General features: G+C 38.3%; 1 protein-coding gene across 6 annotated transcripts in view; it reads left to right on the forward strand.

Annotated features, from left to right (window-relative positions):
• The first annotated feature begins 438 nt into the window (after positions 1–438).
• Positions 439–17,969, forward strand: part of LOC110054026 (uncharacterized) — a 17,824-nt gene continuing 293 nt past the window's right edge. Inside the window, exons 1-19 of one of the 6 annotated variants that reach the window (XM_089294272.1) lie at positions 440–674; positions 1,961–2,323; positions 3,405–3,659; positions 4,181–4,447; positions 4,841–5,134; positions 7,264–7,572; positions 7,778–7,813; positions 7,935–8,054; positions 9,332–9,356; positions 10,245–10,284; positions 10,505–10,763; positions 11,581–11,715; positions 12,077–12,267; positions 12,413–12,535; positions 13,685–13,755; positions 14,821–14,861; positions 15,245–15,341; positions 16,517–16,616; positions 17,206–17,969. The exon at positions 17,206–17,969 is cut by the window's right edge and continues 293 nt beyond it. In XM_089294272.1, the coding sequence (XP_089150398.1) occupies positions 605–674; positions 1,961–2,323; positions 3,405–3,659; positions 4,181–4,447; positions 4,841–5,134; positions 7,264–7,572; positions 7,778–7,813; positions 7,935–8,054; positions 9,332–9,356; positions 10,245–10,284; positions 10,505–10,763; positions 11,581–11,715; positions 12,077–12,267; positions 12,413–12,535; positions 13,685–13,755; positions 14,821–14,861; positions 15,245–15,341; positions 16,517–16,616; positions 17,206–17,274 (2,865 nt within the window). In that variant the 5' untranslated portion in view covers positions 440–604 and the 3' untranslated portion in view covers positions 17,275–17,969. Of the gene's footprint in view, positions 675–1,960; positions 2,324–3,192; positions 3,319–3,404; positions 3,660–4,180; positions 4,448–4,840; positions 5,135–7,263; positions 7,573–7,777; positions 7,814–7,934; positions 8,055–9,331; positions 9,357–10,244; positions 10,285–10,504; positions 10,764–11,580; positions 11,716–12,076; positions 12,268–12,412; positions 12,536–13,237; positions 13,358–13,684; positions 13,756–14,820; positions 14,862–15,244; positions 15,342–16,516; positions 16,617–17,205 lie in introns of those variants that run through there. The other 5 variants (XM_089294273.1, XR_016208626.1, XR_016208627.1 and 2 more) reach the window with 5 other exon arrangements.

The raw sequence follows: 17,969 nt of genomic DNA on the forward strand, positions 1-17,969 counted from the left end.
ACCGGTTGTGTCAGGAAAGTTTCCCGACGTTCATCACGTCTCCCCAGTTTTCCCGACTAAGCCCTAGTTGGCACCGCAATATATTTTTCATTCAACTCAGCTCCGATTTTGCTAGAAAATGTCCAAAAATAGAAGATAAATCGGGGAAATCCTTCTCTAAAACTTGGCCATCTATAGATTAAAGCTACTGAAAAACTTGATACTAAAGAGTGAAAACTCTATGCAGACCCCGAGGATTTTGCCGAAACAAAAATCACCAATTCAAACCCCGAAAACGGCGGAGAAAACAATTTTGTTCGTAACATCGTTGGCACGTACATAAAGAGCAAATATAGCTAAATATACTGAAACCAGAATTATGAATCAGTTCCACCTCTAGTACAGACCACTGTTTATGTCATTTGACGGAGGCGAGTACCTTACGTGACTAATCAAAGAAAGGTTACAGATGACATCTCACTGATTGATTTTTGCAACAGAAATTTAATATGGCGGCGTTATAGACGCTTGGGTGCAATCTGTTTGCTGGCGGCGGCAAATACAGCTCTTTAAGCGACTGTGTTAGCAGCATTTGAGGCATACTGGGAGTTTACAATGGCTTAACATGATGGTGGAAAACTTTCTTTCGTTAAGTTTCTTTTATGTGATCGTGATTCAGATACTTCCGCACACAGGTACGTCAGGGAAAGTTTGCCACATTTGTTACATAGATCAGCTTATTTAGAATGATTTACGATTCAGCAAATCGCATAGGTTTAAGTGCGAGACAATGGCTTAACTGACTGACCGAATCGAGGCAGTGAATGCTATCATAAACGTTTCAATGATAAATGACTGTTTTAAACAATACAGGCTGACGTGACAATCAACTACTTGAATATATAAAAAGTTAAAGCAAAGTGCCCCGTTGAACTAATTACAATGTTGAATATAAAACTGCGTGTAGGTGTCTTTTCTACCAAACAGGCCAGGAATCCTAGTTTAAAGTATATATGACAAATACTTTTCTATTTAAGTGATGGAATGTAAATGAGATCATGATGTGGAAATCGAAAAAAACATTGCATGTGGTCGACATGGCCTGACTAGTCCTAGGCCCTAACCCGCCTCGGTTCCTGACCCAACCGGAAGTGAAATTTCACTCTTTCAGATGGCTAAACCGCGGGGAAATAAACAATGAAATCCAATTTGTTTTTCGGTTTTCATCTCACGATCTCATGTAGATTCCGAAACCTTTAAATGGTAGATCATTGTTTTTTGTTACATCATAAAGAAACATTATTCCACCTCTCTCGCATGTATTGAATTTATAATAGAACTTCTACTGCCTTTGATGGAGTTAAATCTGACATTAGTATTTTCCCTGACCTTTCCAAAGCTTCTAATGCGGAAGGTCGTGCTATCCTGTTTGAAAAGCTCGAAAATAGCGTAACAAGTTGTTCAGCGCTAGACTGGGTAAAAAAAAACTACTTTTCAAACAGATTTCAGTATGTACAATTTAATGAGTGATTTAAGAATCACTCTTTTATAGAGTTTAATTTAAACGAGTGTTTTATTCTTTGTTTTATTTTTTTTTTATTTTTCTTTTTCATTGCTCGAGTGTTCTGAAATTTCCACAGTGTTCTCTAAAATAAATTATCAACCGCTCGGTGGACTTCCAGAATTCAATCTTTATTACAACCACAAATAAAACAACATGGCCTCTATTTTGAACTACACCACATTTTCTAAAATTGCTCATTTTGTTCTCACTAAGTCAAGGGATTTAAGATATACTTTACTAAAATAATACAGATGAGACGTATCACCAGTACCGGACATGAATTGAGAACTGACAACCAGACACTGTTACGTGCGGCCTAAAACGAAAGTCCTGACTACCAAAAACCCAAAATTCAATTATTGTTATTTTTAATTTTCTGTTACATGTAACTGTCTCCTGTTTATTTTTTTTTTTTAGAGGAAGCTGTAAGTTTCACAAAAGAACCAGACAACCCAAGTTACGTCAAGAAGGGAAACAATGCCACACTTGTATGGGACTACAATGTTACTGATAGACAGACAGAGCTCAAGGGTATCATCTGGGCAGTATACTTCAATAATCAGTTTAAAAATTTGATGGCAGAGTCAAAGAATGGTGACAGAGTAATTTCCTCTGGCATGCCATCGGCTTACATTGGAAGAGTAGGCATTGAAGGGAGAGCTACTCTTGTAATTGAGAATATTACCTCTCAAGATAATGCATTCTTCATGTGCTCTCTCCGAGTAGAGCCAACTTCAGGTCTTCAGAGTCAGATCAGCACCATTAGGCTTATTGTAGCAGGTATGTTTGGAATTATTATTATTATTATTGTTATTATTATTATTATTATTATTATTATTATTATTATTATTATTGTTATTGTTATTATTATTATTATAAACCTCGTTATAAACATGGGCAAGCAAGATGTGCAAGAGTTTTTTTTTTCTGTAGGTGGCAGAAAATGACCTGCTTTTAACTGGAACTCGAAGTCGTTAAGTGCCACTGCCTGTAAATATGGAGAATGCTATGACAGGCCCGGAAAATTCGAATTTATGTTATTTCGTCAAACAGATTCTTTTGGGGTACTATTTTAAGAAATATGGATTAAATGTTTCAGCGACTCCCCACTTTGTGAAATCTAGGAAAGTTCGAAGAACGGCCGGTTGATGAACCAAGATGGCCGATGGAATATATGCAAACTTGAGCATTTTCAAAAGGCCAGTAAAGAATGAGGGAAACTTGCCTTGATATTATTGGCCGTTTTTATACTACAGCACGCATTATCCGTCCAGAGGGATAATGCGTCCTCGCCGTTTTTATACTAAAGACGCATTATCCGTCTGGACGATCGCGGGCAAACATTTATAGTTCGTCTGGTTATGCGTCTTCAGTATATAAAGACGGGCGCAAGACACATTATACGTCTAGACGAACTATCCTTCGAAATGCGTCTTGAACGACACACTACGAGAAATAGTTCGTCTAAACGCATATTACGCCTTGCGCCCGTCTTTATACTAAAGACGCACAACCAGGCGAACTTCAAATGTTTGCCCAAGTTCGTCCAGACGGATAATGCATCTTTGGTATAAAAAGGGCCATTTCTTTGAGCTAAATATCATCTTTAATTTAATGTTTTGTGACTGCACCGCTTAGGAGCAGCGTGAGGCATCTCTCTAGTCAATGACCATAGCAGTCAACACGACGGCGTTGATGACCAGTGTTGGCATGCAGCCGCAAACACTGCACTTCGTGTCGTATTTTCATTTCTCTTCGCGGTTTTTGGGAAAGAGGTAAAGCGCAGTCTTTTGTGATATATATAATACGCCTTAGCTGTGATCCTTTTTTAACACTGCTCAAAAATTTCCTTTCACCGCAGAAATGCCTGTCATCAGCCCATCGTTAACAAACGGAAGTTACATTGAGGGATCTTCAGTCGATATCAGTTGTAAAGCGACTGGAAAACCAGACCCGCAAGTATCATGGATACGAAATGGAAAAATAAAAAGTTCCGGGAGGAGCTCAGCGTATTTGGCCTTCGACCAAATAAAGAGGACAGATGATGGACTGTATACATGTACAGCTAACAACTTAGCAGGAACACAATCTCACAAAGAGATCTTGGTGGTTCGTTGTGAGTCTGGAATTATTTGATATCAAATCTCTACATCAAGACTTCAACTTAATTTCTTTTAAATGTAATCACTCCTTTTTTCTCTGTATTCTACTTGAAAAGTTGAGGGAAATTTTCCAAATTTGCGCCCCACCTTACATAACGGATATAAGCAAAGCAAATTAGAGCGGAGTTTCCTTTCGATGATTAGGTTTTGCTTCTTTGCCGACTCAGTTTAAGACAAAACGTAAAGTTTGTTTTAAACACTAACTGAAACAGTTTATACTTAACCATTCATAACCTTAGTTTTTAGTTAGTAGTAGTATTTTTGATCCTAGTTCCAGTTTTGAACTCTAGTTTTAGTTTTAAGTTTTTAGCGTTTATTACTTCTGTATTTTAGACAGTTAATGCATATTTTAGACTTTTTTTTTTTAGAGGACCCTCCTAAAAACCACCTCTAGGTGATTGGAGGCCTCCTCTTCAAATATTAATTTATTATTATGATGATTTATTATTTGTCTTTTTTAATATTTTCTTTACAGACCCGGCAAAAATACTAAGTGTTACATCATCAGCTGCTAAGTCTTGGATTGGTCAGACAGTGACGTTAAAGTGTGTGTCAGATGGCGTTCCTACACCAACACTCACTTGGTACAAACCTGATGGAAATAAACTAAACACATTCACAACTAAAGAAAGTACAGTGGAGGTGTCCTTAAATGATGAGCAAGATTTTGGTGAATACAAGTGTGTCACTTACAATGGCCTTGATTCTTTAAGCGACTTTTCAATGACTCTGGAACAAATACGTAGGTGTCCTTATATCTTTCAGAAATATACAAAGTTTATTGTAAAGAGAGATGACTAAGAGAAAAGTAACTTGTCTCGCCGCAGAAAAGCCCCTTTTATTTATCAACTTAAGATTACTAGTCCACTAAACCACCGACAGCGATCGCATTTTCATCTTATAAGACAGAATGTTCATAGTAGACATCCCAGTAGATTGAAAATTTAAAACTTAAGGAAATGGGACATATTTATCCTTAGTTATTATACGGATTTCTCGGCTGATAGCCACAAAAAGGACTAATTTAGGCTGTTTTTACTGTTGCCTAGAAGTAAGAGTGAGAGTCAATACATCATTGAGTGAGCACGATTTGAATAAAAGTAGAGATATATGATATAAATCAAATTTCTTTTAGAGAAACCAGGGCCCCCAGTCATCATATCTTCAGGGACAGATATTCAAGCTACTTCACTGACAGTAAAATGGACTGCACCAACTGATGATGGAGGGAGTCAAATCACAACATACCGAGTGGTCATAATAAAGGGTAGCACTGAGATAAAAAATGTTAATATTTCTGATCCTGGAATAACCAGTCTGTCTGTTGGAGATTTGGAGAGAGATACTGAGTACAACGTGAAGGTGTTTGCCAGAAATGCTGTCTTTGAAGGTACACCTGGGCAAAAGACTATCAGGACAAAGACTAACGGTGAGATATCTATTGATTTTTATTAACAGAGTATTTCAACTTAAAGATATTCACTATCATACAACAACTCTACGTGGTAATTTGTTTTTGATGCAAAGATATCACTAAAACTACACAGTCCATCAGGGCCCATGTTAATATCAGGTCCTGAAACTTCTAAAAGGGCCATCTTGATGTAAATTTAATAAATAGAGGATATTACATGGCCGCTTGGAGATACGAGATTTCTCTTCGAGTGTTGAAGAATATTTCAACACGAGAAGAGAAATTTCGTTTCTCCAAGTGGCCATGTAATGTTCTATTTACTATATAAACTCCAATAAAATCCCAAGCCATTTTAATTTCGCTGCGCAAGGCGCCATTTATTATATAACCATAGCAACGGTGATCCTTTCACATGTGAGGATAACATGTTATTTTCAGGTGAGAAGATACCACGTTTTCGCGCGAAAGCTCACCTGGTATTTTATTAGTTTGCATATAATATAAAAGGTGTCTATCTTTCTACCTATCTATCTATCTGTCTGTCTGGTTATTTATCCGTCTATCTAATACATTTAACTAAGCCTTAACCCCCGACCGGTTACCTCAGTGGTAGAGCACCGGACTAGCGTGTGGGAGGTCGCGGGTTAAAACTCCGGCCGGACCAACACTCAGGGTCTTTAAATGATTGAGGAGAAAGTGCTGCCTTTGTAATGACATCTGCAAATGGTTAGACTTTCTAGTCTTCTCGGATAAGGACTATAAACCGTAGGCCCCGTCTCACAACTCTTCATAATTAATTCTGTGGGACGTAAAAGACCCACACACTGATCAAAAAGAGTAGGGGACGTAGTTCCCGGTGTGGTGGTCTTCTCTCGTCTGATGGTTAAATGCTCGGAGATATTAGCTGCACAAGCTACTCTGAAATCCGAGGGTAAATAAAGTAATGTATGTAAACCTAAAAGCGGAGCCCCTGGGCCGGGTTGTTCAAAGCTCGATTAAGCTAACCCAGGATAAGCGAGAATTTTGATTTGCGTTTTGTCACTTTGCGGTGAGGTTTTGCTGTTTATGTTGTTTGGCATTCTGTTTTGAGTTTGAAAAATCTAAAACTGCACAAAACAAAAGCAGTAAAAATATTTGTATGTAAGAAAAATTTATACTTTGGTTAAAATACTGGGTTAGCGTTAACTGGCTTCCGAACAACCCAAACTCAAATATCATATCATCTAAACTTGAGCCCGCGATATCGTCACTTGATAGTGGTCAGCGGATAACTTGTTTTGGCAGGTGCCAATTGACCATAATACGGATGTCCAATATCAATGAAGTACGCTATAAAGTCTGCATGTCTCTGTCAAACTACAGTAGAACCCCGGTAACTCGAACTCTGAACGGAAACGAAAAACAGTTCGACCTAGCGGGATCGATTGAATATCCAACTCAGTTGCCACATAGTTGGTTGCCATGTTAATAATCGATAGTTTACTGATTGTTCAGCACTTCAGTATACTGTGACAGCTAAAGGCACCGCATCCGGTATGACCCATAACATCGGGAAATGACTCTCAAATATATGAACGGTCGGTTGCACTAATTAAAATCAAGTTGCTGTGGTGTTAGTTTTGAGTGTTTTTACCGACTACACGACAAGGAAAGCTAATGGGATGACATCCCTGGTGAGTTACATGAACCAGAATTCTAGTTATCGGGGTAAATTTTTATCAAGGAAAACGAAATTTAGTTCGAGTTAGTGGGGAATTCGAGTTATCCGAGTTCAAGTTAACCGAGTTAAAAATGAATGAAAAGTGGGGTCAAATCGTAGGAAAATGGGACTCGGTTCGAGTTAGCGGAGGAGTTCGAGTTATCCGAGTTCGAGTTACCGGGGTTCTACTGTATTAGCCGGAATATGGCCGTCATCTTGCGCGACTCCGTCGTCGCCATCGTCGTGCGAACGCGCCCACGAGCAATACCGCTAGCCAAGAAAATCAATTCATGTGTTTCCTTTTCTTTCCTATATGAGTATGGAGCCCGGAGGGCCGCCGAAGCTCCGCTATTATTTCGCAGAAAGCGATATTACAGTAAAAATGCTTTGAACTCATTTGATCCAACTAGTTGGAAACAATTTGTTGAATAACTTTATCACTTAGGAATTCCCGAGACACCAGAAATTAAAGACTTCCCTACCGAGATACACAGCGATGAAGTGGTCATAAAATGGACAAAGCCAAACAGCAATGGAGCGGACATCACACAATACACTGTGTATATTCGAAACGTTACCAGTGATGGTACCGTAGGAGACTGGAGAAAGATTGAGGTCATTGATGTCTCTATTCTTGAATACGTCGTCGCACTTGAAAAAGGCCAGCAGTATGAATTTTTGGTTACGGCAACTAACAAATATGGAGAAAGTTTGAAAAAACAGCAAAACATAAAGAGAATCAATGTCTTGGAAGGTAAAGTAATGGCTTTTTTTTCTTTTTCTGGATTAGTTATGTAGCTCGCTAGTTAAAATGAAATTTTTGTTTTTCGTAACAACATAACAACTAACTTGGAATTTAATGTTGTAGTGGTTACTTACTGGAACAGTGGTTATTACTGTCCTTAAACGCTGGTACATTCTTGAATACTAGTTTTATGTCTGTTTTCCTGTTATTTTAGAGTCCAGTAGATCGACTGCGAACCAGAATGAAACAGGTAATAAAACAATTCGGTGTATATATTTAAAGACAATTTATTTGGCAAGACTTGTTTGGTAAGACGTCACCAAAAATGTGCTCCTATTTGTCGCTTTAATTGTAAATGTTATCACCCACAGTTGTTAGATGCGATAAAGAACTGGAGATTCTTCACGCTGTTTATCTCAGTATTATAATCCTATTGGCGATAATCATTGTTGTTATCAGTGTTATCCACTGGAGAATACGTCGAGGTCCAGGTATGGTAAATATATGTTATTTGCCGGCTTATGGTTGGTCCGTATAGTGAAACACTGTGACCGAGGTCTTGAAAATGCTGCCCGGGGCCGCAGGCCGAGGGCAGCATTTTCAAGCCCGAGGTCACAGTTTTTCACTATACGTACCGACCCTAAGCCGGCAAATAACTTATTTATTTTTTTCCTGCGGTAAATTGGCCTACGAGCAGGTTTGTCTACGCAACTTTGTAATTGAATTGTCTAACTTGCCGTGTACAAACCATCGAAAAAACTCTAACGAGTGACCGAGCAAGTAACTCAGATACTAGACATAGAAAGATGTAAACTCGACTGCAAATGACTTTTTTTCGCTTAAAATTGTGCGGCGAAAGAAACACAGGATAACGCGCCATTACAACGCCGAGCTACAAACAACCAAACAAACTCTCACAACTTCAAAATACTCTATTGAATTTACTAACAGTGACTTTCCTTGCCATTTAAAAGTGAATAGAGCTAAACCTTCATTGATTAATCGTCGATGGAAGTGTAAAAAGGGCGGAAGATTGACGATTACCGCCAGTTCACTCGATCAGGAAAATTGACCAACAGGACAATTTCACCCGCGCTGTTTCCCGCCGTTACCGTGATCGTGCTCAGAGATAGGAAAATCCGGACCGCGGTAAGAACAAATCAGATTGCAGGATTCGTTACCGTGCCCTCTTGGCAAAAAGTAACACTTATTATTTAGTCTCTAGACACGCTCTACTGAAATGGAAATTAACAAAGTTATTTAGCCGTCGAAGTGAGATGAGCTGGAGATGAGCTCGGCTGGAAGCATACATAAATTGACAAATGGAATTCCATTCTTTTCTTCACACTGGACTAAATTAGTGGTGTTGTGTGTCTACCCGAGGTAGAAACTTTGAAAGGGCCCTATAAATAACTGACACTCAGTTTTCACTACTCTTTTCTGCTGTTCATCTCGTGAAATCTCTAGCCTTTTATAAACCTTGAGCCGGATAGCATCAATTTTAAGTAAAGCTACCCTAAAGTCAATTCTAAGGTGACCCCATACAGTCCTGATCCAGTTGTCCTGGCTGATCCCAACGTGTGCAGGGAGAGCCTGACTGATATGTTTGCATGTAAGCCCTTAATACAGTCCCAGAATTAAATCATTTTTTGAGGTATCAGGAGATGTATACAAAACTTGAAAAATAGTATTCTCAAGTACGCCATTTTTTCATTAGTTATTTGTCTTTTTCAGTACATTCGTTGTTGTTGTTGTTGTTGTTTTTCAGTAATTTCTAAGCGGCGTGAAAAGCGGTGAGTATAACCGTCAAAGTTCAGCAGTTTTCTCTAGACATAATAGCGCACGCTACGATTGCCTGCCAGAAGTCAGTATATTAGTTGCACGTGCAAAAATGACGCAAGTAACGCTTAGAAAAAACGAAAGCAACTTCAGTATTTGAAACGCGTTAAATCATTTTGGCATACGTAGCGATAGTTTCCAACTGTTTTCAAATATGTGTTTAAGCGTACGATCAATAAAATATGACAAAAAATGTCGATAAACAAGGGGTAAAAAAGTTCTTAGTCACTCTTGTTTTCTCGCACACGATACATGGCGCATGGCGTCACATGAGCGTGTACTTAAATAAAAGTCATGCGCAGTCTTTGATCGAGGATCGGGTTGAATCGCGTTTAGAGATAAAATTTAAAAAAAGATCTGTGAGACAAATTTTGAGCTATTTGTGAAACAGGCAGAATTTCACATTTTCTTAGTTTGCGAAAAATCTGTTACAGATTTTTATTTTACTTTGCGGGGGAATGTTTAATCAGAGCCAATTTCTTATTCCTGAAAATTTTGAGGTGGGGTCAAAGGTGTAGATTTTGAGAAAAACGTCTTTTAACCTACTAGTGCCCAGTCTCTCCGTAGGTACTCGGTCTTTCATTTTGGCCATTTGTTGACGTTTAAATTGTTCAAGTTTCACATAGAATGGTAAAAGACTCGGACAAACAGTAAATAGAGAAGGGTAAAACATTTTGGAACATTTTTGAAAAGAGTTCGAAGTTGGGCTGTTGTAATCCATCAAAACTGTAGTAAACCACCTTAACTGACAGCTCCAGGAAGCAATAGCTATTCATGACTATTTACACCACCAACACGATACTTGAAAGGGTTTAAAATGAAATCATGTTTTCTAATTCCAGCATTAGCAGATCCTCATTAAGTGCAGATTGCATTGAGATGGTAAGCCCTTCTTTCAATGTGTCTCTCGTTATGGACTAGAAGAAAATATCGGTTTTATTACATTACCATTACAAATGAGTCAGAATAAACCAAAAATGGAAATTTTTTCTGACACTAAAATGCCTTCGTATCATTTCTAGGTCTCCACCTCAGCTTCTATCGCGTTGATAAAGGTTGTTTAGCGGTATAACTTCGTAATTTGTTTTACGTTCCCTTCAAGAACACTGTTGACCACCACGCAGCAGAAGTTCAGTCCACAGAAACAATTGATGTTACCAGCATAACCTACGAGATTCCTAACAGTGGTGGAGATTACATGCCTCTTCATCCTTCAACAAGAAGCTGGGAGATCAGTCGAGAGCAAGTGGATATCATTAAAAGTATCGGAAAGGGAGCTTTCTCTCAAGTCGCTAAGGCAACAGCTAACAACATCTATGGCAGCCAAGGTGTCATAACTGTGGCTGTGAAAATGTTGAAAGGTTATGGAAAATTATATATTTTAACCTTATGATTAAAGCTCTTATTATATGGCTTTGGTTTGAAGCCGATATAACGTGCGCTCTTATTGGCTAATTCTAGTGCATTATTCTCCCATGATGCCCAAGTGCCGATTGCGGGGCTACAAAAACAAAGCAAAAGATAATAATGAAACTATTGCGTTTTCCTGAAAATTGTAGCGACTTTAAACGATGAGAAACGAGGAACACTCTGCGAATGACTCCTATTACCCTGACGAGCTTCAATTTTAGGAGAGCACAGCGAACCCATAGCATTAAATTATGAACGAGTAGTTGTTGAACAGGACAAAGGAAACAGCCAGAGCGAAATTGGAACTTCCGTCATAGAGCCATACAATAAACTACTTATCAACGTCCAACGTTCAGTCTTCACGGGAAATTTCTCAAACCTGGGCCTTGCAGCATAGACGGTTTGCGATTTCCCCGTAAAGACCTCATTCTCGGTTAATAAGTAGTTATTGATATCCCCCTGACTTTGTCTTTTGTAAGATAGTGGTTCTTCGACCGATTGATTTAATTGATTGTCTGATGACTGACTGACTGACGGACGGACGGATTGACGAACAGACGGCCTAACTCACTGCTTACTTGCTTTCATTTTTGCATGACTACCTAACTGACTGACTGACTGACTGGTCGATCGATCGATCGATTGACTGATTGATTGATTAATTGATTGATTGACTGACTGACTGACTGATTGATTGATTGATTGATTGATTGATTGATTGATTGCCTGACTGACTGACTCATATTCTCACTTTTGCTAAATTTTTAGTTTTAATTTATTTACCTCAAGTAGAAAACGCTCCTGAATCAGATAGGAAGGACCTGCTCTCAGAGCTCGAGCTCATGAAAAACCTGAAGCCTCATCCTCACGTGATCAAGCTGATTGCATGTGTTACCGAGTCGGGTAAAGAAAATATTTCTTTATGTAATGTGACATGGCTACGTCAATTAACAATCAGGAGTTGAGTTCAGTAATATAATATGCATTTGGCGATAATAATAAAAAGTTTATCAGACGTTAGTTTTGTGAAAACGCACACACTGAAATCGCTAACAGAATATCAATCAATGTCTAAGATTGAACATTTAAAAGTGAAGTATATACACATATGCCTTAGTATTTTCCGTATGTTTGCCATGTACTCTCTCTTTCCGTTCCGGCACTCTCAAACTTTAGGTTAAGTTCCCTGCAGTTTATGGATATTGTTTCTGTAGTCATTTTATACTTGAACCTCATAAGGTAAGGGCATTTTCCTTTATTTTAGATCCGTTACTGGTCCTTATTGAATATGTGCCGTACGGTGATCTGCTGGGTTATTTGAGAAAGAGTCGTGGGCTCAGTGACACGTATTTTAATAACCCGGATAGAAAGCCGGAAACCAACCTAACTTCAAAGCAGTTGATGAGGTTTGCCTGGCAGATAGCTGACGGGATGGCTTATTTGTCGTCAAGAAAGGTAAAAGCATCTCTACTAATTGCTATTCTATGACTATTAAAGGTATCTCAAACCTGGAAAAAGACTTACAATACAAAAACAGGACAACAAATCAAGCACATGTAGCCATGACGGTAATTTTGAAATAATCACATCTTTACTTCAGATAATCCATCGTGACTTGGCGGCCAGAAATGTTCTTGTTGGTGAAGAAGAGAAATGCAAGGTGACAGATTTTGGGATGGCGAGGAATGTTCAGCAAGATGATATTTACACCAAACAAAGTCGAGTGAGTATCATATATTTACTGAGCTTCCCAAAATAATTATCTTTATCAAATCCCAAAATAATTATCCTTATCAAATCGATTCCAAAGAGTCAGACTGGGGGACACACTTTCGAATTGGCAATCTATATCTAATGGTGTACCACAGGGATCTATCCTCGGACCATTATTATTTAACATCTCTATGGACGATCTTTTATATGTTATTGAGAAGAGCACTCATTCCACTTACGCTGACGACACTCAAATCTTTTTCGCTGACAATGAACTCTCCAAAGTTGAAGAAACAATCAACAATGATCTTATCAGTGCTGATATATGGTTTGCGCGAAATAGTATGAAGAGGAACATTTCAAAATACCAGGTGATGGTGCTGGGAAAAAATAAAGGAACTGATGATTCAGTTTTCAAGTGTGAAGAGTCACAACTTCCCATATCCAACAAAATGGAACTTCTTGGCGTGACAATTGATGAGAAATTAAATTTTGAAAAGCACATCGCTAAAATATGTAGAAAAGTCAGTCAACAGATCGCTGTATTAAAAAGGATGTGAAAACTCTTGTCTTTTGAGACTAGAAGGGATCTTTACAAAGCTTTTATTCTGCCACACTTTAATTACTGGTCCGAAACGTGGCACTTTTGTAATAAGAAGTCAGCTGACAAGTTAGAGATGGTGAACAAACGAGCGCTCCATTTTGTTTTTAGAGATAAGTCCTCGCCTTATGAGGAACCTTGTAAGCGTATCGGTCTCTCAAGTCTTCGTGAACAGCGATTAGCGAAAATATTGTCCACTGTTTTCAAGATACTGGCCAGCAATGCAGGACCAGCAAGTTTACGTGATCTTATAACAGTAAGGTACTCCACTTATAACCTTAGTGGCACCACAATACTGGACCTGGCTGGTTGGCTGGCGGGCTGGCGGGCTGGCGGGCTGGCGGGCTGGCGGGCTGGCGGGCTGGCGGGCTGGCGGGCTGGCGGGCGGGCGGGCGGGCGGGCTGGCTGGCTGGCTGGCTGGTTGGTTGGTTGGTTGGTTGATTCATTGATAGATATAAAGAAATTTGGTTGATTGGTAGATAGATATAAAGAAATTTCTTTTGTAAAGTCTACCATAGGATAATGCGAAGAAATATAGTAAAGACATTTATCTTCCAGGGCCGGTTGCCTGTTAAGTGGACTGCTTATGAAGCTTTGCTATATGGAACATACACAACACAAAGTGACGTGTAAGTAATAAACAATCTAATAACATTTGTCGCCTTATTTTGTCCTAACGACCATGGGGATGTCAATTTATTATAACTACGTCATAACCGATTTCATTTTGTTTAACTGCCAACATAAAAATAAAATTAGTCGATAATTTCTAGCTAATTCCTAAGTTCTGGCAAAGCCGTGCGAGGGCCAGTGATCGTGCAATTGAGGAAGGTGACGATTGGCAATGCAATGGTGCGCCACGCAGAAGGGTACGAACTGGAACGTATTAGAAGCTACATAATGTAAAAAGTAGAGCATTAGATAAGGAAATGGGTGACCATATTAGCTTCGGATTAAATCATTGTTATTCCACCCAGCCAGAAGCAGATCTTAGTGTTCCAAGTATTCTTTTCAAGGTAGATATTAATGGCAAACTTGCGAATGCAATGTAGTGTCACTTAGCGCTGGTATTGAAAGCCTAAGAGAAGGGAATATTTATATAGTAATTTAATATGCTAGCATTAAAATCATGAATTTCTTTCTGAACGTTACCCATATAAGGAAATGGAGGATCACATGAGGCCAAGAAAAATTATTGACCTCATTAAAATTGCACCACCGTTGCTTTGGCGACTAAGTAACCTACGAGGCCATAAAAGATGAAAGTGCGTCAAACTTTGAAGTGATCAGACCAGAAGGATGTTTCAGTTATAAAAGAAGAACGAAGGGAAGACACTAATTATAATAACTTTCCAAACAAGAGGTTGAGTTTTTCACGGGATAACCTCGACGTGACGACCACGTGTTTTGTGTTTGATTTATGAAGACTGTTCACAACTAAATAACTCTATTATGACATGATTGGTTAATGTTTTTTTAGAGCTTTGAAAACAAACCGTCATTGAAAAAAATATATTGCCTATTACTTATGAAAGAGCGATTCCTTAAAAGATGAATTCTTGGGAATCACAGTTATTTAACAGAGAACCCGGAAAGGTATCTAGCTCTGCTCAATCCCCTTATTTCCCCAAATACTTCCTCCATACAACTTATTGCAAGGAAGAAGTATTACTTATTGTTTTATTTTCTTTCAGTTGGAGCTATGGTGTTCTATTACACGAGATTCTCACCATAGGTAGGTTTATTTTTACATGTACACTATAAATCTACAAGATGCATCACGAAAACTATTTTGCTATTATTGATAAACAAATGGTAACGAGTGAAATTAGGAATAATTTCAAGCACGTTTGGCGAAATACTAGTGATTTTCCGAGCCTTTAGGCGACGGAAATTGATATAATTTTGACAAAACACAAGTGAAATTATTTATTAATTTCACAAGTATACCATTTGATTACCTTTCAATATCATGGGTGACAAATTAGGCTTACAATCTTGGGTTTTTATTTTATTTTGTGAACAAAAATTTCACACCAAACGTTGCCTTTGGCAATAACTTCACATCTGAAATGATAAATTTGTCGCCAATGATATTATCTTCATTTTCATATCCAGGTGGATCTCCATATCCAGGAGTAAACGCTCGACAAATCGCCAGGAAACTTCAGGAAGGATTCAGAATGCCAAAGCCTAAACATGTGGATAACAAACTGTAAATACCTCGCTACATACCTTACATATCTTAATTATCTTGATATCATTATCAAACTTCATCGAGTAAAGCAAAATAATTTACAATTAGAAAAATGTATTTTATACCGCACTCCTAAAAAAAATATATTCGAGTAAACGCCTGTATAACGCATCGCTATTCAGTGTTTACGTTTGCAAGTCAAAGAGTTTTTTGTTGCTCTAACCCAATGTATGCACTCTAATAGACAACGTTAATGGGCAAAAGCCGGCGAGCATGGTCAAAACCTTTGCGGAATCTCTGGCACACGCTCATAACCCAGCCACATTCTGTTTTGACCATGCTCTGACACGATGCTGTTGTCTCTATGAGAGTAAATAAAACGGCTAATGATCCGATTTGTAAACAAAGCTGAATAAAACTAGCCATCGGAAAAAATCTTAAAAGGTTAAAAAGTTTTAATCACCCGTATTAATCATTCATTACTTTACGCCATTTGTATACGGCCACTCAAACAGTCATGTCATCTTCCATTTAAAATTACATCTGCATTCCTGATGCTTATTAAAGAGCAGTTGTTTAGAATGCAATCGTCATATATCTGTTAATTTAGACCAGTCATGAAATTTAACCGTAACCCGTTAGTACGGCCAAATTTTCATGGCCGTTTGGTGACAGTTTTAACGGGGTTCCACTTTATTGCAGTATTTTTGTGAGCTCCTAGGACTAGTCATAACACAATTGACGGTAAAAATACACAAACGGACTCTAAACAATAAGGCGCCCAATAAAAGATTTACTTTCCAATCTGTTTTTCATCCTAATTTTAAACTTTTTTTTAAGTCTTAAGGAAGACTTAAAAAAACATACAGACAACCTCTTATCTGGTCTCTTATAGTGTCGCCGCCATAGATCGTACAATGCTGGTTGCTCCTCTTCTTTCTCACAGCCACGATTTTCCGAGTATAAAGAAACCGGCGTTGTGTGACCTCGACAATTTCTCTAGCACAGTTCTAGTAATGGAATATCGAAATCTCTATTTCGAACAGAAATGCAATTTCCAAAAACATTAATCGCCGTACGTCTGACCATTATATTTTCCAACCTCAGAAACCCCATTAGGACGGTGAACGGTTATGGTGAAGTTGTTATTATTATCGTTCTTCTTGTTGTTGCTAATGATTACTATATATCAGATATCAGGTGGTGCTAAAGTGCTGGGAGGAAGAGCCAAAAGATCGACCTACTTTTGTCAAACTAAAGGACACGCTGAAAGAAATGGAAAGAAACCACAAGGTAAGCTCAGCTTTACGCATTTACTTAAAATACAACTTACCAAAACAATCTTGTATGCAGAGGACCACGCAACCAAGAATTACCCTGCGTGGCTTGATTGTTACCAGAGCTCTTGCTCAAGCATATGCAAGCATATACAGGTACCAGCTGGCAATCTAAACGTAAATAAAACCAAATTGATGGCAAGGTTAACACTATGAGAAAAGGGCATGTATTTACCCATTGCTCCCCAACCCCGCAAGATACAAAAGAAGGTCGTTTTTACCGAAAAACCTTTTCGTAGCTGGTGAAAGAAGTCTTCGTAAAAGCTGCCTTCAAAATTGGCAATAATAATAATAACAATAATAATAATAACAATAATAATAATAACGAATATTTATACAGGATAGCCCTTCGGTGCAAGAGTACTGTTATCAAAGGGTTCCTGTCTAAATAACATAATATAAGGATAAAAACTAAAATAAGATAAGAATGACTCCGTAACTTATTAATTTTACTGAATTTGCTATGTTTACTTTGTTGTCCCATGTCAAAGAATTTTAATATACGCTCAGTATCACTAATAATATGATTTGCCTTTTTTCTACAGACGTACGTCAACCTCAAAGAATACGACAATACTTTGTACGCAAATGTTGAGGACCTTAAAGCGGAATGACCAATTTATCACATAATTTGTTATTAAGATGTTGGTTTTTATAAATAACTTTCCCTCCCCGGACAGTCCCAATGAAACTGATCCACCTTCTAACTCCCTACACCCTGTTCTAACTAAATAACAGTTGGGTACCCCTCCTGTTCGACTTTTATGACCATGATGCAACAAAGGGTTTTTGTTTTGAAAAACCCCTCTCCCCCGTTCCCTTCCGATGGGCATCCCTGGTACAACCTTATAGCCGGTTTAGAACTCGGTTTTTATGATAATTATGAGGTATTCTTTTGTAGTAATAAACAATTATTGGATGAGGTTTTTATGATATCCAGAATAATCAAGGTCGAGGCCTTCGGCTTCGGCTGATAACCCTTTCCAAGAAAAATGGAAGTCATGTTTTTGCTTCTTCACTGACGGCAAGCAACACAAAGCGCGCGAACTTGACATGATTACCCCTAGAAATCGTACACCGCGGTCATACATGACATGATTACCCGTGACCTTGAGTGTCCTTGACATGATTATTGTACAATCTGCAGTTATGACATCACAGGCGCTGATTTCAAAAAATCACTGTACGCTTTTTTTGGATAACACAAGTACTGGTAAAACCAGTAGTTCTCATTGTGATCCTTAAAATCTACCAAGCAACTACAATCACAAATTCAAATAGGAAAATACAAAGAAAAACTGCAATCGAG

The sequence above is a fragment of the Orbicella faveolata genome, unplaced genomic scaffold (assembly GCF_042242905.1).
Source record: "Orbicella faveolata isolate gen_17 unplaced genomic scaffold, um_ofav_v1 contig_25, whole genome shotgun sequence".
Classification (NCBI taxonomy): Eukaryota; Metazoa; Cnidaria; class Anthozoa; order Scleractinia; family Merulinidae; genus Orbicella; species Orbicella faveolata.